Source organism: Carassius auratus, chromosome 5, assembly GCF_003368295.1.
Source record: "Carassius auratus strain Wakin chromosome 5, ASM336829v1, whole genome shotgun sequence".
Lineage (NCBI taxonomy): Eukaryota > Metazoa > Chordata > Actinopteri > Cypriniformes > Cyprinidae > Carassius > Carassius auratus.
Window position 1 is genome coordinate 24,755,527 of NC_039247.1, and position 27,547 is coordinate 24,783,073.

At 36.2% G+C, this 27,547-nt stretch overlaps 3 protein-coding genes across 4 annotated transcripts in view; 1 reads left to right on the forward strand and 2 right to left on the reverse strand.

Moving 5' to 3' along the window:
* Positions 1-534: 534 nt before the first annotated feature.
* LOC113083061 (sialic acid-binding Ig-like lectin 13) lies at positions 535-7,312 on the reverse strand. Its single transcript, XM_026254367.1, has 5 exons — positions 6,420-7,312; positions 5,696-5,962; positions 4,255-4,587; positions 3,910-4,168; positions 535-1,016 (listed from the first exon to the last, which is right to left on the reverse strand). The coding sequence occupies exons 1-4, from the start codon at positions 6,466-6,468 to the stop codon at positions 3,918-3,920; spliced, it is 900 nt and encodes a 299-aa protein (XP_026110152.1). The 5' UTR covers positions 6,469-7,312; the 3' UTR covers positions 535-1,016; positions 3,910-3,917.
* Positions 7,313-8,795: 1,483 nt separating this feature from the next.
* si:ch211-66e2.3 (hemicentin-1) overlaps positions 8,796-27,547 on the reverse strand; it is a 48,012-nt gene continuing 29,260 nt past the window's right edge. Inside the window, exons 1-5 of one of the 2 annotated variants that reach the window (XM_026254357.1) lie at positions 13,162-13,344; positions 10,824-11,093; positions 10,389-10,718; positions 9,908-10,141; positions 8,796-9,522 (exon numbers count right to left, since the gene is read on the reverse strand). In XM_026254357.1, the coding sequence (XP_026110142.1) occupies positions 9,452-9,522; positions 9,908-10,141; positions 10,389-10,718; positions 10,824-11,093; positions 13,162-13,225 (969 nt within the window). In that variant the 5' untranslated portion in view covers positions 13,226-13,344 and the 3' untranslated portion in view covers positions 8,796-9,451. Of the gene's footprint in view, positions 9,523-9,907; positions 10,142-10,388; positions 10,719-10,823; positions 11,094-13,161; positions 13,345-27,547 lie in introns of those variants that run through there. The other variant, XM_026254355.1, reaches the window with a different exon arrangement.
* On the forward strand, positions 23,241-27,108 carry LOC113083045 (uncharacterized). The gene is made up of 3 exons (XM_026254366.1): positions 23,241-23,433; positions 25,159-25,794; positions 26,486-27,108. Exons 2-3 carry the CDS (start codon positions 25,180-25,182, stop codon positions 26,810-26,812), a joined length of 942 nt encoding a protein of 313 aa, XP_026110151.1. The 5' UTR covers positions 23,241-23,433; positions 25,159-25,179; the 3' UTR covers positions 26,813-27,108.

The window sequence follows — 27,547 nt, forward strand, 5'->3', positions numbered from 1 at the left end:
ATATTCCCCTGAAAAATAATGCATGTGCTTTTATTTCACAGCTGCTTAAGAGTTTTCATACTTAAATATGACTGTGTGTTATTTAAGGCTTTTTAAGTTAACCACAGTCCTTAATTTAGCCAACTCATGAATCCAAACAAGAATCTCAAGGCAACCTCTATGCCTAAAAAATGCAAATTGTCTGGTTTTAGTAAACCTGAACCTACATCCTCTTCCTTGAAATCAACCTGTTTCTCTTTGCATGTACTTCCTCCTGTTCTTCTAAGTATTTATACAGCCATTGGTTTACCTTGGGTTTCTTGATCTTAACAATGGAATGGAGTTTCCGCCATTTGTTTGCAAACCACTATGAAAACAAACACCAGGTTTACACAACTAGACCAGAAATTATTTCAAAAGAGTCTGTGAATCACATAGACACACGTCACAACTGTCCAGGATGAATTGCTGAGTGTTAAAGTAATGAACAAAATTAACATTAACAAATGTGTTTCAGTTAAGGTAACAAACTCAACTACATCTTGAATAACCTGTGGGTGAGTACATCATCTATCCCTTTAATGATATGTTGCAAATTACATATTAATGAATGGTAACACAATTGACACAAAACTTTAATTAGTCTTAAAGAGCATCCAATTAATCAAACATGCTTTATCTTTTGTACTGTATTCATAACTTTTATTATTATTATTCATATTATTATTGGGTGAGTATATTTCTACAAAAACATTGAGATGTCAGAGCCATCACAGTGTGTCATGGAACATACAAATGCTCTGTTAAAAGTATCTTAAACACAATATTAATAAAGCTTAGGATGGATTTTACACATATGTAGGTTTGACTCTCATATTTAACAAATCATAATCACCCTGAAAAGAGAGTCCTCTAAAAATACACCTAAAATGTAAGAGCCAAGTTAGATTTTGATCTCCCATGTCCAGAAGGTCCTGAGCGTACCATCTAGAGCTCTTTGTCTCCGGTTCGTTCTCAAGGTCTCTGGACTTAAACACCTGTGAAACACACACATTAATGGTGAATTGCAGATTAGCATTGTAAAAATGCTCATGAAACATTTAATCATCTGCGGTTTTGAGATTGCCTATTGTTGATGTTTTGTGCACAAACAGGAGGATCTGTGCATCAATGTTTAATTTACTTAAAAGACAATGCAATGTGGTTATTTTCCATGTAGACCCATGAAGCATGATAAAAAAGCATGCAGGACTCATATTACTGCAGTATCTGTAACAATAAAGTGGTCATGACTAGGTCTCTTGTGAAAGAGGACCGGTTACAGGAAATCCTGTCTCTGCTTTTCCTCCTGTTGGTGTCATATAGAGATATCATAGCAGCACTAACTTCAGTTACGTTTTTTTTTCCTTTCACTCTGGAACGCCTTTAAAGAACAGCTTTCCCAAAAACCTAACACACTTCACTCAAAACTCATGTAATTTAGTTTTATCTACTAAACACAAAAGCCAATATTTTTAAAAAAAATGTTCTAGCTGCTGTTTTCCATGCAGTGAAAAAAGATTTTCTTTTTTTTTTTTTTACTTCAAAGCTCTGAGGATGTATGTTGGTCCATCCCTTTCATGGGTTTTTGAAGCTTAGCGTAAAGAGCAGACTATTTGTTGTTGCGTAGATTTAAAGGAGAAGAGAGGAGAGGATATAATCACAACATTTTACTGATAAATAGGCAAAATAAGAACCTAAAAGAAGAACCAGGGACAGGGAACTAGAGGACAGAGCTCGTGAACCAAGAACATGAAACATAGGCCTACATACAGATCAACAACCAATCTACAGAGAGGCTACAAAACCAGAACAGGAAACAGGAAACCAATTACCAAACTGAAAGGAATGTGTATCACTGTGTCATGTGTAAATGCCACTAACACTTGTGAAAAGAAGTGTTTTGAGAAAAAGTGTAGGTTTTGTGATATTATTGAATTCAAAGTTTTAAAATGTTATCTTTTAATGATTTTGTGGTGATATAAAAAGTACACGTGATTTTGATTATAATTCAAACTGTAATGTTTTTTTCAGTATTACACTTATTACATTTTATAAGTACTAAATTGCTACTTCATTTTAAATGTGTCCTTACACTTACATTTAAATAAATGGCATTCCAGTTACAAGACATTAAAGTATTTTTTAGTTTACCATCAAACGCTTGTTAATGCATTCTGCAGTGCACTTTAAGCATATTTCGAAGACAACAGAAGTTATTATGAAATTAAATATAAAAATGCACTCATGTCCTACATAAGAGACAAGAAACACTCTAAAGTTCAGCTAATTGTATTTAATATAAATTTAAACTAATAATTTCATTAAATTGCAGTTAACACTGCAATGGGGAAGTTGTGGCCTAGTGGTTAGAGAGTTTGACTCCTAACCCCTAGGGTTGTGGGTTCAAATCTCAGGCTGGCAATACCACGACTGAGGTGCCCTAAATGGCTGCCCAGTGCTCTGGGTGTGTGTTCACAGATGTGTGTGTGTACACTGCTGTGTGTGTGCACTTTGGATGGGTTAAAAGCAGAGCACGAATTCTGAGTATGGGTCACCATACTTGGCTGAATGTCACTTTCACTCACTCTTGAAGAAGTGTTTGAAAACATGTTTATTATTTCTGTAAATAGTATTCTTTTTAAACCTGCAAAAGTGTACTTCTTGTTCACAAGGTTTGTATGCTATCTGTTGAAACAAAATGTGTGGAATGTCTTATCTTTTGGGAGTATCTGTTTTTAGGAGTATCTGCACACTGAGGGGATCAGCTCGGTGAATGGTACTACGATGCTACACTGGCCACAAACAATTTAAAATAGTTTTAGGGCTTCGTAAGCTTGGGGCAGTGCATGAAAGAAGTATGTGGTATATGATTTTGATGTTTGTAGCTGTTGAAGTCTGTTTGCAATGCATCTTTTGCTTTTTAAAATGCTTTACTCTTCAAATCCAAATATTTAAGCTTAATTTTAACTAGGTTTAAAACTAAAATATTGACAACTGAAAACTTCTTGTGTTGCTAAATGATACTTAGCTAAGCAATGATTTAAATAATTTAAAAACTGGCTGGGCAAACAAGTATTAGTTGGGAATGATATTAAAGGGATAGTTCACCCAAAAATGAAAATTCTGTCATTAATTACTCGCCTTCATGTCTGTGTAAACCTGTAAGACCTCGGTCTTCCCAACACAAATTAAGATATTTTTGAAGAATTCCCAGAGCTTTCTGATCCTGCATAGACAACAATGTAATTACCACGATCAAGGTCCAGAAATGTAGTAAGGACATTGATAAAATGATGCATGTGACATAAGAGGTTCAACCGTAATTTTACGGAATACTTTTTGTGCAAAGAAAACAAAAAGAATGACTTTATTGAACATTTTGTCTCTTCGGCGTCACCCTATAGCGCCATTTTGGAGAGTATCCACTGAACGTAAACAGCGTATGCTGCTCTGTGTCAGCTGCGTTACGCGGATACATTTTCTACATTGTTTACGCTTGGATTTAAACAAAGAAAACAAATTGTTGTAATTATTTCTGTTTCCTTTGCACACAAAAGCTATTCTCATAGCTTCGTAAAATTACGGCTGAACCCCTGATGTCACATGGACTATTTTAATGATCTCCTTGCTATGTTTCCATGCCTTTATTGTGACAGGATCCTTGCTGTGTATGGGAGGGTCAGAGAGCTCCGGAATTCATCCAAAATACTTAATTTGTTCTGAGGATAAACACAGGTCCTAAAGGTTTCTTAAAGATTAAAGTAATTAATGACATAATTTTTGGGTGAGCTATCACTTTAAGAGAGAACTCAAGTAACTAAGTGCATCACGTTGCCTTGATTTGAAAATACATTAATATTTACATTTCTAGTGTTTTATTGCTCTCACCTTAGGATTCACCTGGATTTGTGCTTGATGACAAACTGTTTGCTCTTTTTCCCCAGGATATTGGACGCAGTGCATGTATATAGTCCTGGGCTCAAAGATGCAGCTGTCAGAACAGGCTGATCAGCCTTCTCCTGAAGGTTTGAGGAGGACCAGACATACACAGGAGGTGGGTTACCCTCCGCAGTACAATCCAGCACCGTTTCACTGTCCTCACTGATGTCCAGTGTCTCTTCCTCTGGACTGCGGAAGATCGGCGGGTCTGATGAAAAACAAAATTGAACAAAGGTTTAACATTACTAGCTAAAATGTCTTCACTATTGAGTACTGTTGACTTTATTCACCTACATTGAACAGCAATGTTGAGAACTTCAGACTGAACTGTTGGAGGAGGTTGAGGTCCTTCTGCTCCCAGTTCCAGCTGTGCTTCACACCTGTATTGAGCTCCATTATCAGCTCTGTTTGGGACAATCAGCAAGGTGGAGGACACCTGGACTGGTGTTGCAGGGGATAACTCTGAGAACGAGTGGTTGTAAACCTCAGTTTTTCCTCTGTACCATCGTAAAACAAGGTACTGGACAGGTGCGACGTTCTGCACCTCACACTGTAGCTGGTACTCTCTTCCTTCCACCACTGGACTGCTGTGATTTACTAAACTTATGGACACACTGTCTGGTTTCTCTGCATGAAGACAATTGCAAAGTTATACAAAGGCATTAAATGGAGAAAACATATTAGTTTAGACCAGTCTGAACCAGCTTAAATACCAAAGTGGTTTTGTTTTAGATGGTTAGTGCTGGTCTGTTTCTGGCACAAGTCGACCTGTTTTACCAGTGTAACCATGTTAAAAGTGGCAACCAAAAGGATAGTTTGCACCAAAATGACAACTGTGTCATTGTTTACTCACCCTCATCATTCCTTGATGATCTTTTTCTTCAACAACTCTCTTGAAATTTTAATTCTGCTTATGTTCATTTAAAAATGCTGCCACTCAGACTCAGAAAAATGTTTCGTAAGTAATATGTGCAATGAGTAGCACTAAAAGATCAGTTTTATCTGAAACAGATTAACTTTCCTCTGGAAATGCTTTATCACATTGGTTGTTTTATGTTTCATGACAGTACAGAAATTAAATGTAATGATGATTAGTGCTGAGCCGTTAATATGATCATATACACCCTAAACCCTACCATAACCCTAACTAACCAGTGTTGTTAACAAAAGAAAGTGTGAGAAGAGAAACAAACACATTTGCTGAAGCAACAATGCCATTGTAGCTTGCTTCTACAAGTCACATGCCTTGAGTTTCATGAGACTCATACCGCAAATGCAGTGCTTTACCAGGTGACCAATTTCACCAAGCCAGAAAAGCCACACATATGAGGCTGGTTATGTGATTAAATGCCAAAACCTATAATGTGTAAGAGACCATGTGAAAATCAGTCTATAAGAATGGATAATCTGCGTTTGGTCCAATTCTCGCTACTAGCAAACCATTAACTACGACTTGTGCCTCAATAAAATTGGCTGCTTCTTTAGTTAGTTGTTAAGTTTAGGTATTGGGTAGGATTAGGGATGTAGAATGTGGTCATGCAGAATATGTGCTTTATAAGTATTAATTAACAACCAATGTGTTAATAATCTGCATTCTAAAAAGCAGCTAATTAATAGTGAAAATTGTTCGCTATACTAAAGTGTTACCGATACTAAGCTGGTCATTTGAAGCTAGATGCATCTAATCAACTCCAACTTTTTATTCTTCAGGAGATGTTTTAAATACTCTACTTACTGTATAGAACAAGGTTGAGTTTTTCCTCACACTGTCTGGGTGCAGTGAAAAAAACACCATAGCAGATTGGCTCCTCAATCCAGTCAGTCAAACTGTCCACCCGCCACTGAACGCTGAGGTCATTCTGAGTGTGCGATGCGGCAATGACCGATTCCCATCCCAGCACGCGCACTGGACGCGAAGCCACACAGCTGACCGACACCGGATCCCCAAATTTCACCACTACTCTGGAGGGAGATATCTCTAGCGAGCAACTGTCAGTGGACACTGAAGGAGGTGCGAATCAGAATCAACAGTTTCACAAAATGCTGGGTTGTTTCGACCCAACTTTGGGTCAAATATGGATTGGGACCCCCAATGTTGGGATAAATATTTACATTACATTTTTAACCCCAAAACTTGGGTTAGTCCATATTTGACCCTAAGTTGGGTTGAAACCACCCAACATTTTTTTTTTTGTAATATGCCATTTATAGAAAATGTAAATGCTATTTGAAAACAATTATTGTGCAGTAGGCCAAAGTTTATTTTTTTCTAACAAATACTGATGTAAAAAAATGAACTTTAAAATTTAATTGAATGAACTTTAAAAACTTCGAGAAACATTACAGTTCAGTTCAATAGGTTTTCATGGGAAGTATATGCACCTCAAAACAGTTTACTCTCAACTTAACCTGAAATATTACTTAACAATTAATGTTATTTTCACAGAGAAGCATCTTACCTATTCCAATAATGGACAGACCGAGGAAGCAAAAGAGATTGTTTTTCATTTTGATGAAAATGGTTGAAATCTGCTATAGTCCGCACACAGAGGCGAGAGGAATTCCGACTTGGTCTTGCTTGGCAACTAAAAACAGTGAACAGTGACAGCCAACAAAAGCCTTGTACTGAAGGGCCTGGAGGGGGATTGAAGTAGTGGGCCTCATTACAATCAGCTCTCCCTCTTCTCACACCTTAGTATTTCTCATCCTCTTTCTCCTGTATCTTGTGAAACTGTCTTTTTATATCACATTTGAGTCACACAGCCTACTGAAGCATTACCACATTATAATGGCTCTTTAATCTCATTTGTGTTTTAACTTGTACTTGTTTAATGCAATAAATAGTTAAATGGCTCATGTTTATTGTCTTAGTGGATCACTGCATTAATCACATACAAACTATGTTTTAACTGATTGTGCACATTTAATTTTCATTATTTCACTGTGCACGCATACCGTCTTGTTAATGTTTAAACAAGCTTATATGAGTTAAGAGCTAGTGAGCTCCAGATATAGCTGTCTTAAAATGCTTCACTGCAGCGAGGTTGCTATGCCAACACTCACTCGCAGAGGTTTTGGCAGACTGAAGTCACACGGGTCACTGTGTCAAACACACAAAGCAACACAAAGAAGACTTAGTTTAAAAAAAAACAACAACATAAGGATCAGATTTTATGTGTTTCCCTACTTCCTTGAATTGATGTGTTTCCCTACTTCCTCAAAGTCACACCACAGTGACTTTGAAAGATTCATGGGTCCCACTTTATATTAAGAGTGCCTTTACTACTATGTGCTTACACTTGAATTAATCATTTGGCACAATGCACTACATGTTTTCCTGTACTTAAAAATACTTGCATGTATTTAAATCTGTAATTAATTTCTGTAATTACATTTATAATTACACTGCTGACCCATCCCACCAAACCTGTCCCATCTACCTATCTATAGCAGCAAAAGTACAATACAACATGAACATAATAACTATAGTAAGTACTTTTTGTTTTATGTAAGTAGTAGTCAAGGCCAACTAATATAAAATGGAAAGTAATTTGTTCGGGTTTTTAAAAAAGGGGTCCTATGATGCTTTTTAAAAAAAGATTATTATTCTGTGTAACAGAATATGCTGACATGCTTTAATGTTAAAAAAACACATTATTTTTAAAATATTGTACATTATTCTAGGTCCTCTATGCCTTGCCTCTCTCAAACACATAGTTTTCTACAAAGTCCCTCCTTCTGACAAGCGTAGTCTGCTCTGATTGGCCAACTGACCCAGTGCATTGTGATTGGCCGAACACTGCTAGCACTCGTCAGAAAAATGTAACGCCCCTTTGCATAATCGGGAGCTTCATTTTCGATAATAAATGTAAAGACAGTTAATAATGTCCTTAGTTTTACCATCAGTTCAAGCCCAAAAGAGGAACAGAGTGGTGTGACAGACACAGTGATGAAACTTGTGCTTGCAGTACACAAGCCACAGACGGTTAAGACAGTTGACTCCACTGTGTGACCCTGTCTCTCTCTCTCGCTCTCAAATCTCCATTTGAACTTTGAGTAGCAAATACTTAAACTAATAACAAAACATATTAACAGTAGCTGATTGAGAAGTGCCGAATAGTTGTAGTAAAGTCAGAATGACCTCTTCTCCTAGGCCCACGAAACGGTTGTCCTTAAATCCGTTGCTGTTCTGTTGTAATAATCTTAAATATTCCTAAATGTATCTACTTTCAGAAGGCTAAATAAAGTGCGTTTGATTTCTCCTAGATATACACAGCATCTCACTGACATGACTGCTTTAACACTAACTGCGGTTACTGAAACCAAGCCTTCTTTCTTTCCAGGAACATTTGGGCGGCATTAAGCAAATATTTCCACATCGTGAAGTAGTCATGTGGGGTCGTGTTTGAGCCATTTTAAGTGGGCGTGGCAGTCTTAACTTTGATAAGGAATATCTCTTTGGGTTTGATACTTCAGTTGATACTTTTCACCAACAGCTTGTAACACTCCAAAGAGAAAGGAAAACTTGAAATTGCATCATTTGACCCCTTTAATATTTACACATTATAAAGTAAACTAGGTTTTTTTTAGGCTCAGGTAGTCAGGGTGGATGTCTACTGGCCTAAGTCAAAAGAGCCCACTCAAAAGTATTGTGATATGGTATATGGCAAATTCACACTGTGGTTAAAGGCTGTGTTGTGATTAACACTATCTTCTAAACATAACAATGAGTCATTTTAAGGCTCCACCTTGTCAAAGTTTCCACTGATACTCAACCAGCAAATTTCCCCTAACACGGTGAAACTGAGCAAAATGAGAAAAAAATGAGAAGGAAATACAAGCCGAAGAAGACAACATTTATTTTGCTGCTGTTCAACTACACAAAATATATTTTGTATATAAACGTTTGCCGGTATAAAAAAGGATGTACATGGGGGGAAAGCTGTCAGAGGAGGGGGCTGAGGGAAATGAGTGCTCATCTTGTGCTCAGCTCACATTCACACCCATTACAGAAGATTTTTAAAAGCTCCTCTGTGCAATGAATAAACAGTGCAATGAATATACATATATGCTAAATACCTTCTAAATGCCGTGCTACAATGTGGCAAACCATATACTAAAATACTAATGCAATATTGTAATGATTTCACATTTGCACATTTATATACCCTCATATTAATTTAGAGACAAAATGGAATACTTGTTCTGTAAAATGAATTTGTCATACAGCAGTGAGGTCAAACTTAGGAGAACAGTAAAACACGGAAAAATCCAAATGAACATTCATGAAAATGCACTTTCCAGTTATCTTCAGATGTTATTTTCATGCTAAAGGCAGGAATTTATTTATAAATATAAGTGATGTGTTGTACTGGTTCCCACTGACTTCACTTATGAACCACAAGTCAACTCATTTTTATGAATTCCCAGCAGAGTAGAAAGAAAGGAAATACAATACGGTGACTAATAATCTCTGTTGTGTGACTATTAATTAAATGACACTAATCAATGCAACCGACAACTGGAAAACAGTAAGAACAGTCCAGAATGTGGGACGAATACCTGTGGAAGAAAAGCAGTGTTAAAACACTTTAGGGTTTTTAATACACTTAAAGGCTCTTGGTGGAACCATAGATGCCAAAAAAGAACCTCTATTTTTAAGAGTGTACGAAAGAGTGACTCTGGTTTTACACCCAGAAATCAAACATAATGTATAAAATAACACCCAAACCAACATTTAGAGAAAAGAAAAACATAGATAATGTCTTAAATGTGCACGCATTAATGAGAGCAAAATAATACAGATTCAAAAAGAACACATATTGTAAATTTGAAATGTTTAAATTCACATTCATAAAATTGTGTTCAGATATAAACAAAATAATAAGCAAAATAATTTCGAGTTTTACAAAAATCAGATGCTATGATATCTTCATTCATAACCCACCTGTAGATTTGAGGATGAACACTTTGCTGTCACTTCCCAGGATGTTTGTGGCTGTGCACGTGTAGTTTCCTGGACTGAGTTCTGAGACCTTGATCACTGAGGAGCTGATGTTCAAGTTCAGATGACCTGAGGACCATGTGTATACAGGAGCCGGGTTTGCCTTCACTGTACAATTTAGCACGCCCTTCTCATCTTTAATGATGGTCTCTGTTGATCTGGAGTGTCGTGGTTTATCTGAAGAGGACAAAGATACATTTCTCAGCACAACAGCATCACGATGAGCAGCTGTTAATAACAGATCACTAAAAATACAACTGAAAACTTTTTATCTAGGTTCATTCAATTCATATATATCATATTTAAGTAAATATGCAAATATGTGTGTGTGATTAAATATGATAGTTGCACATCTTTCACACTAGAAGGCCCTAGATAAAATATTAACTGAATTATATGGCTAGCTTAGCAGTAATAAACTTACAGTATACTTTGACATTAAGAGGTTCTGATGAATATTTAGGAGAAGGTTGAGGTCCTTCTGCTCCCAGATCCAGCTCTGCTTCACACCTGTATTGAGCTCCAATATCATCTCTGTCTGGACGGATCAGGAGTGTAACAGTTTTATTCACTGGAGTCTCGACGGTGTCACTGAAGGTTGTTTGATGCAGCAGAGTCTGTCCTTTGTACCATTTGACAGTAAGATACTCAACAGGAGCCACATCATGAACGTCACACTGGAGCTCATACTGCTGTCCCTCTATCATTGGTCCTCTGTGATTCACAGTGCTGATGGACACACTGTCTGGAGTCTCTGTGGAGGAAGATTTACACACTCTGAAATCTGCTGTGATGAATGTACATGCATTAGATATTTCTAAGAATGAAAAGAAAAAATATCAGTAACAGAGAAACTCACTGTAAATGGTGACCGGGAGCTTTACTTGACACTGTGCACCTTTGTTTAGATTTATGTAGCAGACTGGCTTTATGTCCCATTCTGTCAGGTTTGACACTCTCCATGTGATCAGACTCTGGTTTATGATCTTGGGCACTGCTCCCTCACTGGCTTCCCATCCCATCCCATTATGAGGAAGGACTGAAGTGTTACAGTTAACTTCAACAGAACCGGCGTATCTCACAACAACTCTCTGTGGGTTGAGCTGAAGAGGACATTCATCTTGTGCACCTGTTAAACACATTGAGAAGGATTTTAATTAAACAAAGCTCACAAATCTCACAGCTTTTCAAACATTTAATCAATTAATTGCACAATTCTATCGTCTATATAAACTATTCATTCACAGTACAGGTATATGCGTTTCATAATGCTATTAGTCTTTTCAAAATATCTCTTTCATTTAAAAAGTGAAAGTGAAAGTGGCTTAGTATTAGACTTAATGAGTTAATTCATTAAAATGGTTAATCAATGGATCATTTGGTGCTTCAATGCATTTATAGATATCAGTTCTAGAGTTTTGTATTTTATAGAATTGGGCCAAGAACATTTATTTAATAGCTTGATAAAATACAAAAGTTGGCACACCATAGACTCTAAAACTACAAAACTATTATTATTGGACTTTACACAAGGTAATGTTTCATGCTAACAGGCTCTTTGTCAGACTAATTCCTTTCATACATTTTGTAGGGTATTTTATTAAACTCATTAATTCTGTGACATTACTCTTCATTTTTCTATGACTATGGATGTTGAATGTCTATATATAAATGTTTTTATTTTTATGGATTGGTACAGAATCTCAATTGTTAGAGTTTCTTAGACTGGTAAATGATCACTACAGAACATGAAATACACCTCTGAATTCCTTTAGGATAAAATTTATTTTCTGCATCAGTTCATGAAACCATCTTTCATTGAAAACTTATTGATCGTAACACATTGTTGCATGTTATCTTATCATCCTGAGTCATTAAAATGCTCTTTACTATCAATTCAGTTGTGTAATTACATCGTATTTGCAGTAGAGATGTTGTCTTTCAACATCAAGCAGCAATTTTATCTGAAAGGCTTAGAGCAGTACCTTTGTCTTTCTCTTTATTTATTCTTTCCCTTTCTAGCTTGTATACTTATTTGAACAAAGCCTGAAACTTGGCATTACGAGCACTTCCTGTGTCTGTTTGCCTCTTACTTTATGTATTTCCCACGTGTAAGTCGCTTTGGATAAAAGTGTCTGCAAAATTACTAAAATGTAAATGTAAGAGCATACAAACATGGATTCAGCCTGCCATTTCATGAATAGTCTATGTCACAAGGTGAGTGTCAGAAAACCAAATGAAAATAAAGTGAACTATATTCAGTACTCTCTGGAAACAAAGACCATACAAGCTGAAATACTGGAATATTATGAACAGGGAGTGACCCTACTCTTAAAAAAACTTTCCGTGTGGTTTATAACAGACCATAACCTTCTGGTTTGAGAAGATTTAACCTCTCCTTCATATTTTTTTTTTTTAATAAGGTGACCTTTGGCAAGTTTGGATGCAGTTACCTTTAACAATGCAATTTTACCTATTAAACTTAAACTTTCAAATAGCCGTATACTGCAAAATAATAATAATAATAATAGACTAATTAAAAATAAGAGATAGACCTACTATTTCAAGTAAAAGTGGCACATTTTTTATTTATTTTTTTGCGACTTTTTGACATTCAGTTTCTATGTAGCCTCGGAACAGAACTAGTCAAAGGTTCATGGCATGGAGGCGACATAATATTTTTGAGATGTGAGACTTTTTGGATTTACACATTAGATAGCTCTTAGGGGATTAAATGAAGATTTTGATATTTGTTGATTAGTCACTTGTAGCCCAAGTATAAAGACATGTTTGAAATAATTTTTTATTGCCTGATGAAGAGCCTGTTAGCTCGAAACGTTACCTTTTGTGAACAATATTAAATTATTTAGCATTTTTGGAGCCTATGGTATGCCGAGTATTATTATTATCATTAATATCATCATCATCTATGTCGAGTACATGATTTTAAACATTTTGTCCTTTGATGTGTGTGCTTTGGTTCCGTTTTTGCTTATGGCTTGAGAGAAATGTTTTGTTTGCTGTAGAAGCCAGTCTATTTTCAGTATCTTCACATGCAACAAAAACGAACATAAATAAAGATAAATAATAAAGTTAAAATAATTTAATCTCCAAATAAAGTAATAGCTAACATTTAGGATCTTTTCAGATAAACAGATCTTTGTACTTCAGGGATCGAACAAATAAAACATACATACCTGTGAGACTCAGAAGCTGTGGAACTGCGAAGAGATAAATAAATCCAATCAAATGTTGAAACATGTTCAGCGTTCTCAAGGAAAAGCAAATGAAGAGAAAATATGCAAATAAGACCCCACTTTATGACTGTAACTCTAACTGTCTGTGTCTGAATAGCTGCACCTCAAGCACATGTTAATGAGAAGAAAAGAGGAAGAATAAGAAACCCCACCCCGGAAAGGGTTTAATTTGACTTATCCTTTCAGTGGACGGCAGTAAAATGAAAGCAAAGGAGAAAATAAATGAACTCTAATAACCAGAATTCTTGTGATGAGTTAAAGTTAAGATAACCACAGTATCGTACCAAAACAGCAATCATGAATTTTGCATAAATTCTTCTATTCAGAAGCAAGTCGCTTGTTTCAGTATAAAAGAAGTTCATAAAGAGTCACTCTAGTAAAACTGAACTAGTTGAAAATGAACTAGTTTATTTGGGCTTTTCTAAGTGTTCTGGTGGTTCTTCAGCTTTAGAATCATTCTAGAATTGTTTAAAATGAGTAGCTCCACCCTCTCCACAGAAACTCACAAAGGACATTTCCCTCAAGAAACTGAAACTGAGCAAAATCAGAACAATTAACACTGAGAAAGTAAACAACTTTAAAGGAGTCAAAGGTTTTTCTTTTTTTTCTGTTTAAAGCAAATGTTCACGTATTCTCCAGCAATTCATGAGTTCTCAGCTGGTTTCGCTCGCATGACCCAGATTTTATACTGGAGATAAAGTGGCAACCCATTACCTCTACGAAAGTTTTACCTTACAAGCAAACATTGTTTTTATTTTTATTGTAAATTATTTTTGAATTACCATGAACTGGTAACAACAGTTAAATGTGAGCCAATTCTTCACAATTAAATCATCACAATTAAAAGAACCAAAGACTTAAACTTCTTCAGTCTGTGTGAATTGAATTTATTTAATACACCAGTTTCACAATTTGAATTGAATTACTGAAATAAATGAACTTTTCCATGACGTTCTGATTTATTGAGATGCACCTGTACGTGAACAACGTATGCAATTCATGTACGAAGATACATTGTTTCACGAGTTCACCCTTACATCTAATCTGAAGGCGAATAGTAGGCATATTTTGGCGTGCTGTCCTAGGGGAAAGGGGTCCAGGCCCGGAGTATAGCCCAAACTCAAATAACTCCCCCTATCCCTAATTTGGGATAAATAGATTAGAAGTGAGGAGTTGGGGTGGAGGAGGGTTGCCAAAAAACTGTCGTGGGACAGGAGGTAGGAAGACTGGATATATATATACGCTTCTGTGCTAGTTAAGTTAAGATAATAAGCTAAACAAGATGCACCTGTGCCAAATTGGATGATTATCTGATCGTGCTCCTCCTGAACTTTGTTAATAAAACCACATTTATGTTCAGATCAAAATCCAATAAAGTTTACTTCACTTCGGAACCTTCATTCATGGATTCAAGCTATAGGCCACATCCTGCAGTGTCTTCTCACACAGACAAAACTTACTAGACAAGTGTGAAGTGTGCCAAATTGCAAAGGAGAAATCAGTTTGGTCCTGATGGTGATATGATAGAAGGTAGCTGTATGATTTCAATGAGTGTGCATGTGTCATGTCCTGGTCACACAACTGATCGCTTGAATGATCATTATTGAAAATTAATATTAGTCCATTTATTCTAAGCAAATGCAAGCAGCTCTTAAAAATATTAAGACAAATACAGCCATGTTTTTCCTCTGTTGATTTGTATCTGCTGTCATCTGCTGGCAAAAATATCTTAATTTGGGTTCAGAAGATGAATGAATGTCTTACTGGTTTGAAACTACATGAGGAGAGTATAGTTAATGACAGAATTTTTTTTTTTTGGTGAACTATACCTTTAATTTGAGGACTGTGTGGAATAATATACTTTTAAAATATGTCACACAGCAGAGCAATTTAAAATTAGTGAGGACAGAAGGGCGTTAAATACAACAATATAGTGAAGGTTACAGGATATGACATACTGTACATTTTAACTGTACATTCACACTTTTATAAGTGTGATATTTTAAAACAGTTGTGCATTAACGTATTTGTGACAGAAAATTAAATAACATATAACAATATATATATTTTAATGCAAGGATAATTACTGTAATGAGACACTGTGATCCAAAAGCACACCTTTTGTTAGTAAAAGGTTCATTTCTTGGTTTAAACCCTCAGTCATTAGGAATCACAGTTAAAGAAAGAAGAGCAGAGGTTCATAGGGACTCATTCATTTTCCAGTTCAGTTTCAAGTCAATCTTTCTTCAGGTTTCAAATTCTTCTCACAACTTTATGATTTTGTAAAATATATATTTAAATATTCTAAAATATATTCAAATTTATTTATTTTTTTGTCAAAGATTGGCATTTGTTGTTGTTTTCTGAAGTCTTATGAATTGTCTGCTTATGCAAATTATGGTACATAAATTGGCAAAAATGTCTCTCCCTCTCTGTGTCTCTCTTTCTTTGTGTGCTGTGTGTTTCACATTGTTTTGCATTTATGTTTTTTGCATTTTACTTGACAAAATCAAAAAACTGCCCTGGACACCTGTCACACTGGTGTGTGTGTGAGTGAGTGAGCGAGTGAGTGAGTGAATATGCTTGTTGCATTTTGCATTTGTGCTCTCGTACCAGTCCTTCATTTAGTGGAAATTTTCATATTTATGCCAGATTTGCTGATTTTATTTGCCAATTTCTATAAAATGCTCTCTATTGCAGTCGTGTGTGTGCGTGTGTGTGTGTGTGTGTGTGTGTGTGTGCATGATATAGAATGTCCGTTCCAATTCGCATTTGTGTTTTAGATCCAGGCCTTTATAAAAATGTAAAACATTCTAGATTTATACTGTTTTTTTTTTTTTTTTTTTTTTTGATAAATTAAACTTTTAATGTGGGGTCAATACGACCCCAAGGACCTTAAACAGCATTTTTTTATGCACACTTTTAGAACAAAAAAAAAACAAGTCCAGATTTTTTGTGCGTGTTTAAACAGATTATCTAGGAAAAGTAAGTTGTAGGTTGTCTACAAACCGGAAGGTTGGTGGTTCAATCCCCGGCTCCACCTGAATAAGTGTCGAGGTGTCCTTGAGCAAGACACCTAACCCCAGCTGCTCCCGACGAGCTGGATGGCGCCTTGAATGGCTGTCACCGCAGTCTGTGTGTGAATGTGTGTGTGAATGGGTGAATGTGGGGCAACTTGTAAAGCACTTTGGATGGCCATGGGGTCTGTTGAAAGCGCTATATAAATGCAGTCCATTTACCATTTACCAAAAGTCACAGAATTTCATGTCCCTGAGAAAAATGAAAATCAAATGGGGTCAGCTGGACCCCAAGGACTAATTAAGGGTTTTAATGTAAGTTTGTCTTTATTGATTCTCAGAGGTGTCAAGTAACGAAGTACAAATACTTCGTTACTGTACTTAAGTAGAAATTTGGGGTATCTATACTTTACTTGAGTGATTATTTTTCAGCCGACTTTTTACTTCTACTCCTTACATTTTCAGGCAAGTATCTGTACTTTCTACTCCTTACATTTTAAAAAATAGCTTCGTTACTGCTATTTCATTTCGGCTTGTTTTCATTCCGGCTTGTCATCATTAAAAAAAAAAAAAAAAAAACCTATCCAGATAAATCGCGCCATCCGGATGGAGTGAATTTGATTGTGGTTGGATGAAAGGTATAAACATATACCATTCCGACACCCCATTGGTCTGTACGCGATCCATCGCACCTGCACGTGACACAAATCACATCACACTCCAGCAAGGACATAGCCAGTTTTGGGTTCGTTTATCAAAAAATATATATTTCTTTAAAGTAGAGTTGGGTATGGAACCTGTATCCGATCGCCTCATAGTCAGTCCCCTTAAATGTCATTTGAAACCAGCGTCAGACCGGTCTCCCGTCTTTCAGCGCGCTCTTCGATCCGCAGAGGCGCAGACCGCGAGCGGAGCAGCGCATGCGTTGCGCACTTAAACAAACAGAGAAATTTAATCATACGTACTTTATACATACACTACTGTTCAAAAGTCTTAGACACGTTAGCATTTTCACTTAAAAGAATGGTGTTCGGCCAGTTATTTATATATTTTGCTGTGGTGTGTCATTATAAAATATCAGTTTACATTTCCAAACATTCATTTTGCCATTGTCAGACTGCTTGTGCATTCAAAATCGCACTAGATTATTATTAAAATTAATGGCAAACTGATATTTCCTACTGACACACTACAACAAAAGATATAAATAACTGGCTTAAAACCCTTTTTTGGGGTAAAAATACTAATTTTTCCATAAGACTTTTGCACAGTATTGTATTTTAAAAACGAAATTGTTGCTACTTTATAAAGAATGAGCATACAGTAATTCACAGAACTGATTTAAGACAGTGACAGACAGCACTCATCTTAACTAAATATCAGAGAGATTGACAGAGATACAGTAGAAACATTATGTGTGGTTTTGTATTAAATAATGACCCAGATTGTGAAATACATTTATTAGCCTTAGATTAAGGGAAGCACAACTTGAGAAATGAGAGCATCCAAGGTGAAAGCTATGGATTTATATTAAATATTTGTAATGTTCTTTAAAGTTATCCATAGTTTTTTTTTTTTTTGTGGTTCTTTTTTTTTTTAAGTATCGGTTCAGGCACTGTTTAGGTGCATAGCAGATGTACCGAATACAAGAAGCTATATCAATCAACAAGGTATCAGGATTATGACTTATTTTTCAGTTTTAGTTTTTGATTAATCACTTGGATTAATCATTCATTTTGACAGCACTATAATGTTTACCGTAAATAGACAACCATACAAGTGTAATTGTTACTAAGCCTGCACCAATGTTCTTGTCCATTGCCCTCACAGATTCCTGCAGCTAAGCTTGGATGTACATTTACATTCCATTAAAGGTTATTGATGGCATGCCTCTAAAGTTTGACTTTTTGGACCATAACAATAGTTATTGGCAACTAGTCATCGTATGTCTAGTTCTTTAATGTATTTGCATTGTACTAAAGTGCGTTCATTTTAAATGGGCATATATGCGGCTGATGAAGACCTGAAGGTCGAAACGTTGCTTGATTAAATTCCTCTGAAGCAGTAGTTTTCAGTGTTCAGACTTCACTTCTTTATTTGTCTATATCATTCAGTTGTCTTGCACCTGCGTCCTAATTGGATGTTTGGGATGTGCACACCATTTTGTATTTTCATATATGCGGCTGAAACAGGTAGCCTAGCATCCCAAATTTTTCAACATGAACATTTTAATATAACATTATAGTCATTATGGCCTTTAGAAAAATGTTTTTTGAGGCGGTGGGGTAGTACACAATAGCCCCCTGTGGTGCGGCCTAAGCTTTTGTTCTTAATGGCATTTTTTCCCCCTTACATTACTTTTACTTTTATACTTTAAGTAGTTTTTTAAACCAGTGCTTTTACACTTTTACTTGAGTAAAAAGCTTGAGTTGATACTTCAACTTCTACAAAAGTCTTTTTAAACCCTAATATCTATACTTCTACTCAAGTAATTAATGTCAGTACTTTTGACTAATTCCACGCTAAAACGTACCTTTCTGAAAATCGTTTATGTCTCAGTGACGCTTTAACGCGAAACAGGAAACTCCAGTGTCACCGAAAACCCCCTGCAGTCAAGGTTGCTCTCTAGTGGAGTCAATATGTAATTACATCATAAATGCATATAGCACTACACAGCAGTAACTAATCTCTACAGTCAAAAAATTACAGCAGCCAAAGAGATTTCAATGATTTTATTAAATTCAGGTAAATGGTCAATTCAGGTTAATACAGCTACATATAGCCAAAAATGTAAACATACAAAAGTACCAAAAAACAAACAAACACAAAGCAATGTAAGATTATAGGATTTCATCATGTGAAAGTTGATGTGTGTGAAAGTGTCATCTTTAGTACATCAATTTCCAAACACTGTCCATAGCTGAAGTTGGGTGATAGCAAAATAATAATTCAACCTCTTGTAATGAAAACAAGCCACAGCTCTCAAACACCAGGGGCCTGTACCATGAAGCTGGATTAACTGGCTGGCCAGGTAAATTTCAGGTTAATTTGCACCAACCCTGGGTTTTAGGTACCATGTAAGTGGCTTGGCTTTTAGTAGCATTCATTGCCATAGTAACTTACACTCCAAGGCTCACCTGCTCCGGGGCAGGTTATGTTCTGGGTTAGAGATCACAAACTGAAGTTGGACCAATCAGATGTGAGAGAAGTGACACATGTCTGACACAAAGTCACTCCCCCAGTTTATCTTGCTCCAAATTAATCGTCAATAATGCAAAAAAAATAAAAAAAAATAAAAAAAATAAATAAAAAAAATATTAGAAGTCTGGCTTTAATGATAATTACTGAGTCATTTTATGATTTCTATAATTATAGTGATTCATATTATCATTATTATTATTTATCTTTTACACACAAGCAATTTTAGTTGAACAGTTATTTTAAATCATTTATTTTAAATAAATATTAATGTATACAGATCATGTAATATAAATAAATTGTAGTATCAAAAGATTGCACTATTTAAAAAAAAATCTGACTTTACATGTTCGAGTCTCTATATATTTTTAAATGTATAAACTAACTTAACAAGTTTCACTTGTCACTGCACTGAGAGAGCAAGATTATTTATTTTATTTGTCCTCCTTTATTTTTTATATGACTTTTAAATTTGTCATATTCTTCAATCTGTTAACCTTAGGCAAAATATTTAACCTTTATATTTGAACCTCGCTGGGTCTCTCGCGAGAAGTAAATCAAGCTTGCTTTGTGTTGCAAGGCTTGTGATTGGCTGTTTGCCAGTGATGTCACACATTCATGTGCACGCGCTCATGAAAGTTGATGATCAGCATCATGGTACCAACAAAGCCTGATTGGTGAGGTTTGGATTTGTCAACTCAAAACTAATCCTGTAACTCTGAATTTGTTCAGCTACCATCATGGTACAGGCCCGAGACCCTCCCTATCCAGGAACAACTAAAAATACTCCAGACTATGGTCTCACGTCACAAATAACTTTTAAATACATATTCAAACTGGACCATGATGTGATGTCCTCATCAATAAAGTGTCTTTCTAAAATGCATACAAATACACTGTCTTAAACACATCAGCAATGTACACTTTTAAATAAAAATACAAACTCCTTTAGACTGGGTTTGAAATTACACATTTGAACAAAAACTCACAGTTACAGGATTAGATTTAAGTTGACAAAACCAAACCACCTCAATCTGGTTTTGTTGGTACCATGATGCCGATCATCAACTTTCTTTGATAATGTAATTGCTACAAACAATATAGTATTAATGGTAGTCCTGTATGGTAGGGTGAGTATGGTAGTTTCTAGCCTAAAGCCGCGTTTCCACCGCAGGAACTTTACCCAGGAACTAGGGACTTGGTCCGGTACTTGGTGTGTTTCCACCGCAGGAACCAGGAACTAAATAAAAGTTCCGGGTAAAAAAATGCGCCCCAGAAAGTCCCTGCTGGCGAGGTGGTACTTTTTTAAAGTTCAGGAACTTTTGGGGGCGGGACTTTGGCGCTAAACATCCTGATTGGTTGAGTTGACGCAGCATTGGTTGAGTTCAACCACCATTTATTCGGATCAACATTTTCAAAATATTACTGTTATTGTGTCATGAAATGTATTTTTAAAAGTATTTCAGGCGAGAATGTAGTTGTTTAAAACTCAAATCTGTTGTTTATTTATAAAGACAGCGCCTATTTAAAAATGTGTTTCGCCGATCTCTGAGACGGTGAGCTCCACTCGATCAGCGAGAGCTCAGTCCTCATGTATCCGCCGAGATGCAGCCTCAAATCGGCTAGACCTTCTGATATGTGCCGCTGGCTCTGATGTGTCTTTAGTGGTTAAACATAACATATAATTCAGCTGCGGGGTAAATCTAACAGGTTTTCTTTGGTCTGTATTCAATTTATCTATATGTTAAAATGAAAATAAAAAAGGCAAGTCTATATAATATTTCGTTTCATTGTAATGGCTGTATATAACGTTACACTTATCCCTGAACTAAGTACATTTCTGCAGCTGTTATTATGTTTAAATGAAAACGAAAGGAGGCAGTGGTATTTTATATCCTATTTCGTTTTATTGTAAATGTTAGAGGTGTGCGATACCGCTAGATTTGGTATCGATCCGATACCAAGTAAATACAGGGCCAGTATCGCCGATACCGATACCAATATCGATACTTTTTAATAATTAAGGTGGATGCGTCTTCAACCTAAATCTAAATGAATTTTCATGACTTTTAATTTGTTTTTGTGATTTGCATTTTGGGTTATTAATCAGTACTACGAAAGCTTTTGTTCAGAAACAACTTTTGGTTACTTCTGATTTATTTAAATAAACAAAGTTACAAAATGATTACTTCACAAATATAAAAAATGTAAAAACAAATTCTCTTTTCAAGTAGCATGTTAATAAAAAAATGTTTCTCCTCTTGTGCACTTCTTTTCAGGATTGTTTTCTTAAAGTCACAACGTTTTACTTCACAATTGTAAAACAAATTCTCCTTATACAAAATTCCTGAAGCCGACATCTTCCACTATGGAAAGAGGCTGCAGGTCCTTCACAATCATTTCTGATAGGCGCCTTGTAATATCCACTGCTCTTGGAGAATCAGTTATTGATAAAATAATAAAAAATAATTAATTCTGGTGCACATCTAGGTGAAGTTTAAATATAGAAACTAGTATCCCTTTCACAGCTAACACAAAAAGGGTAGATCGGCCTGAAAATACAGCCATACAACGCTCTTCTTTCTCTCCGCCTCTGACTGACTGCTGTTAGAAATGCGCGGCTGAGCGGTGCGCGCGCCTGACTGCTGGTGGTAGCGCTAGTGGTGAGTCACGTGACGGTACAACACAGGAGAGGGGCGGAGAGCAGTGTCGAGCACGAGCAGCACTCTTGAGAGCTTGCTCTGCTCTGTGACAGCAGCAGCATTTTGACAAACACGGCCAGGTGGCAAAACGAGAGAAACTGAAACTTAAGTATCGATATTTTCCCGTTGGTATCGATCAATACCGATACCAACGTTGGTATCGATATTATCGATATTAGTATCGATCTGCCCACCTCTAGTAAATGTACTGAGGGGAAAATTGCAGTAGCCAAAGCGATCCGAGTTCACGCAGCATTGGTTGAGTTCAACCACCATTTATTTGGATCATTTTCAAATATTACTGTTATTGTGTCATGAAATGTAATTTTAAAAGTATTTCAGGCGAGAATGTAGTTGTTTAAAACTCAAATCTATGGTTTATTTATAAAGACCGTGCCTATTTAAAAAATGTGTTTCGCCGATCTCTGCGACGGTGAGCTCCACTCGATCAGCGAGAGCTCAGTCCTCATGTATCCGCCGAGATGCAGCCTCAAATCGGCTAGACCTTCTGATATGTGCCGCTGGCTCTGATGTGTCTTTAGTGGTTAAACATAACATATAATTCAGCTGCGGGGTAAATCTAACAGGTTTTCTTTGGTCTGTATTCAATTTATCTATATGTTAAAATGAAAATAAAAAAGGCAAATTTATATAATATTTCGTTTCATTGTAATGGCTGCATATACACATATCCCTGAACTAAGTACATTTCTGCAGCTGTTATTATGCTTAAATGAAAACCAAAGGAGGCAGTGGTATTTTATATCCTATTTTGTTTTATTGTAAATAGGAAAATTGCAGTAGCCAAGACGAGCTGACTGAAGTTATCAAGTACGCTGCTGTTTATAGATTTACCGGACTTGCGTCGTCGCGGACATCACACTCCCGAGTCGAATGCACAAAGTCTGAACTAACTACCGAGGATGCACGTCCAAAATCAGCGTACTTTAAAAAAACAAACAAATCAGCAGTACTTTGTATTGAGAAACGCGCGCAGACCTACGTCACCAGTCTATTTGCCTAATCTTCCCGGTACTTTACACCGCGGTGGAAACGCAGAAAGCAACAGGTCTGGGGGGAAAAAAGTTCCTGGGAAAAAAAGTTCCTGGTAAAAATGTTCCGGGTAATTTCGGTGGAAACGCGGCATTAGTGTCCTTTCTGAATGGGATGGTATTAGCTTTGGAGTAATGGCAGGTGCATGGTGATTGCCAGATAGGGGGTGGTGATTTCTTTCTTGGAGACTGCAATGATGGTTTGTTCCAGCTTCGGAAAACAGTTGTCGTAGCTGTTGTTAGGTATGTGACAATGTTGGAAGTAATACTTTTTAACAGTGTGATATTGTGTATAATCATTTTTCATTTACATGTTTGTGCAGATGGCAATGATGGTTTGTACCAGAGTTGGAAAACTCTTGTCTAGCTGGTACTAGGTAGCCTATGTGATGTATATGGTTGAAGTGTTTGTTTGTTTTATATTGTACTGTATTGGAATGTGTATTCATGTTATTTGATGTATGATGTTTTTCAAATGATTTTGAATGTTTTAGCACAATAAGGAGGGTGTCTTTCTGGCTCTGTTTTAGGAGCTGGCCTGTGTCACTCTTTTGAATTACTGTTTTTGTCTGGTGTGAAGTATTGCACATTTACACATGCTATATTGGGGGTTGTTGGACCCTTATGGTATCAACTTGCTACCAGCTAAGCCTATTTGTGTTTTAGAACTTTTGACGAGTTAATACATTTTGGTTACTTGGATGATTTGATTGGAGAAATTTATTCCTTGACATTGACAGGCTTTACAATAACTCAGGGTTTGATCCTGAGTTTGTGGAGCGTATGCACATGAATGTGTGACATCACTGGCGCACAGCCAATCACATGCCTTGCAACACAGAGCAAGTATGATTCACTTCTTGCGAGAGACCCAGTGAGATTCCAATCTAAAGGGTCAATGTTTTTGTTAAAGGTTAAGAGATTGTAGAATATGATGAATTTAAACACATCTACACTGAAAAAAGAGGTGTAAAAGTTCATGAAAGAGGAAAAATAAAAGATTATCTTGCTCTATCTGTGCAGTCACAAGTGAAACTTGATGGATAGAGACTGAAACATGTAAGGTCACGTAGTCATTTTTTAAAGCATTATCTATTGATTCTACATCTTATCTTTATTATTATGATCTGTATATATTCATATAAAATAATGATTTATAATAACTGTTAAACTAATATTGCTTGTGTGTAATGGATTAACAATAATATCAATAATATAAAAATTATATAAATCATATAAAATAAAGTTCTTATCATTAAAGCCAGACTTTTTTTTGTACTAGTGACCTTTAACCTGTTAACTGTCACTCACGTGTTTGTAGATAGATATGAATGTGCATGATACAAACCTACATTTTTATAATTCATGACTGAAAACATTTTGTAACATGATTTTGATGTGCCATTTACATGGTCTGATTTTAAAATGGGTTTTGAAGGATGAATTTTGAGATTTTATGTTTTCAAGTGATATATAACTTCTGATGATTTCTAAAATGTGATAGAGAAAAATACGGAAGCGCATTGCATTCACTTGAGAAAAAAAATCTATTCTGTTTTTCTGAATTAACGAGTTAATTATCTCAGAATTACGAGATAATTTTTCATGAAAAAAAAGTTTTTGCTCTGTTTTTCTGAATTAACGAGTTAATTATCTCAGAATTATGAGATACATTTTTCATTAAAAATATATATTTTGATCTGTTTTTCTGAATTAATGAGATCCCTTAAAAACCTGCCAGGGGCTCTATTTTAGCTGGATTGCATGGAAGTAAACATGTCCCGCCTTTCAAGTTTAATACGGTTTTATTTTACTTTGGGTTTGAGACATTGGGAGATACTGCTGTCTTTAAGCAATATAAATGGTATTGTTATTAGTGCGTCAACTTTGCGCAGGCACCTCAAGACTTTGCGCCTGTTCAGACGAAAAGAACATTCTGATCTGCTTGACATTGCTGTGTTTCCCCAGGACAAGTTGAACCGATATGGTATGCTTCACGGATATAAGATGATGCATCTGAAATGCATTCAGGCTGGCTACGTGGTGACACAAGAGGCAATCAGGCAATTGTTGAAAATACTGGATCCCCATGGAGTGCAACTGAGGCGCCGGAAACGTCTTCGACGACGTTTATATCATAATCCAGGCCCGAACTTTTTATGGCATGTTGATTCATATGATAAACTCAAACCATATGGGATCTGCATCAATGGTGCAATCGACGGGTTTTCAAGAATGATGATATGGCTACATGCATACTCTACAAGTAGTGATCCCAAGGTCATCGCTGGATACTTTATTGATGCGGTGTCATCAAGGAATGGGACAGCCACCCGAATTCGCTCAGACTTAGGGACAGAGAATTGTTACATGGAACAGATGCAGATGTTCTTGAGACATGATCATACGGACTATTCAAGAAATTGCTATTTGTATGGCTCAAGCAATCATAACCAACGGATAGAGCATTGGTGGGGATTTTTGAGGAAGCAGCATGCACAGTTCTGGATCAACCTATTTCAAGATCTAAAAGATTCAGACGACTTCTCCGGTGACTTCCTAGACAAAAGTCTAATACAGTTCACATGTCTTGAAATAATAGAGGTAAGAAATGTGCTTTAGACATGTAAATTGTGACATGCTAGTCAGCTATAGATTTTGTCAATACACCAAAATGTTTTGGAGCATAATTATCTAATTTCATAGGTCTAACAACTGTTTCATAACAGAAGCAAATGGGCGATAACCATTAGTTATTTAATTATATTATGAAATTAATTTGTAGATTACAAATTATATGTAGATTTTTCCTACATATAGTTGAATTTTAAAGAGGTAAGTGGATCTCAGTGTAAGTAGTTAGAATTAGCAGCAGCCTACATCTACAACAAGTGCAACACAAACATTAATTCAGCTATAATATTAATCCTGTTATATGGATGTTGCACAAACTTCTATCTAATATCAACTTAAAAACATCATAATAGTAAAACACTGACAAGGAAAATTTACCGTTATACGAGTAGCCCATTTTTGTTTATATCATTCTGGTACTTGTATGTTTATTTTGGTGAAAGAAAATTGTTTCTCTGCATTAATGGGACACATATAACACAGATCATATAACACAGATCTTAACATACAGAGATTTATTGTTTTCAAATATAGAATTTAATATGCATGAAACTGAGAAATGGCTCTACTGTATCATACTGGACCATATGCATTTATTTTGCCTGCAGGTGGTATTGTGGACTAATTTTCTTACTTTCCCACTCTTTTCCTTTATATTTAGAGAGAACTGCAGGATGTTGTTCACCTCTGGAACACTCACAGAATTCGCCAATCCAGAAATGCTGTGTCTCCAGGTGGACGTCCAGTGATGATGTACACCCTACCCCAACTTTTTGGTGGTAGGGAGTACCTTAAAGAGGCTCCCCAACAGAAGATACAGGCTTGTAGGGAGGAATGTCGGGAGAGAGGACCATATCCTTGTGATAATACAGTGTTTGACATTTGTTGCCTTGCCATGGCAGAAAACAGTCTTCATCCACCAACCTCTCCAGAGGAAGCCATTGATCTTTACATGTTCTTACGTGCTTACATACGTACCCAAATTTAAAAAGTTGCTTTACTGGATCAAATGATTGAATGCAGTTTTGGACGGAAAAGGTTATATACCATGACATTCACTGTAAATGTTTGACAGAAGTACTATGTTTAAGCAATCAATAATAAACTCTTTCATAATTGACATCTCCCAACTGAGCTCCATACCATCTCTTTTTTTATTCATCATTATTTAAAAAGTACATCTCAACCACAGAACTGGGAACAATCCTGTACCTGCAAATGAAAAGTATCACATTTGTCCTTATGGTGGAACTGTTTCGTATCACCAGATGCGGTCTGACACACTTTGGGCTCATAGTAAACAGGGCAACCTACATGATGTCTGGATCACCTTTAAATCAAACATATGATTGTATCTTGTAATCATGTGTCTCTGGGCTGCACATAAAGCACTTTTTTTTCTACACAATTATTTGGCATCATATAAATAAACCAGTGCAGTGCAACATTTTTCCCTCTGTGTGATTTACTGTGCATGTAGAAATAGGCCTATTTGGTAAATTTGGTAATGTAGAGATGACTGTTTAAATATGTTGTCTAAAGAGTGCTGGTGAATGCAGGAACTGCAGTGCAGTTGTCAAAACTCGGTAATTCTGCTGTGTGTGACAAGATCCATGTGTGTTATCTGCAGTAAAGACTTGATTTGTTTGAAAACATCCGTAGAAAACAAGAGAGAAACCTGTGCTTTTTATTTGTAAAAAGCAGAACACCTTCTAATGTACAG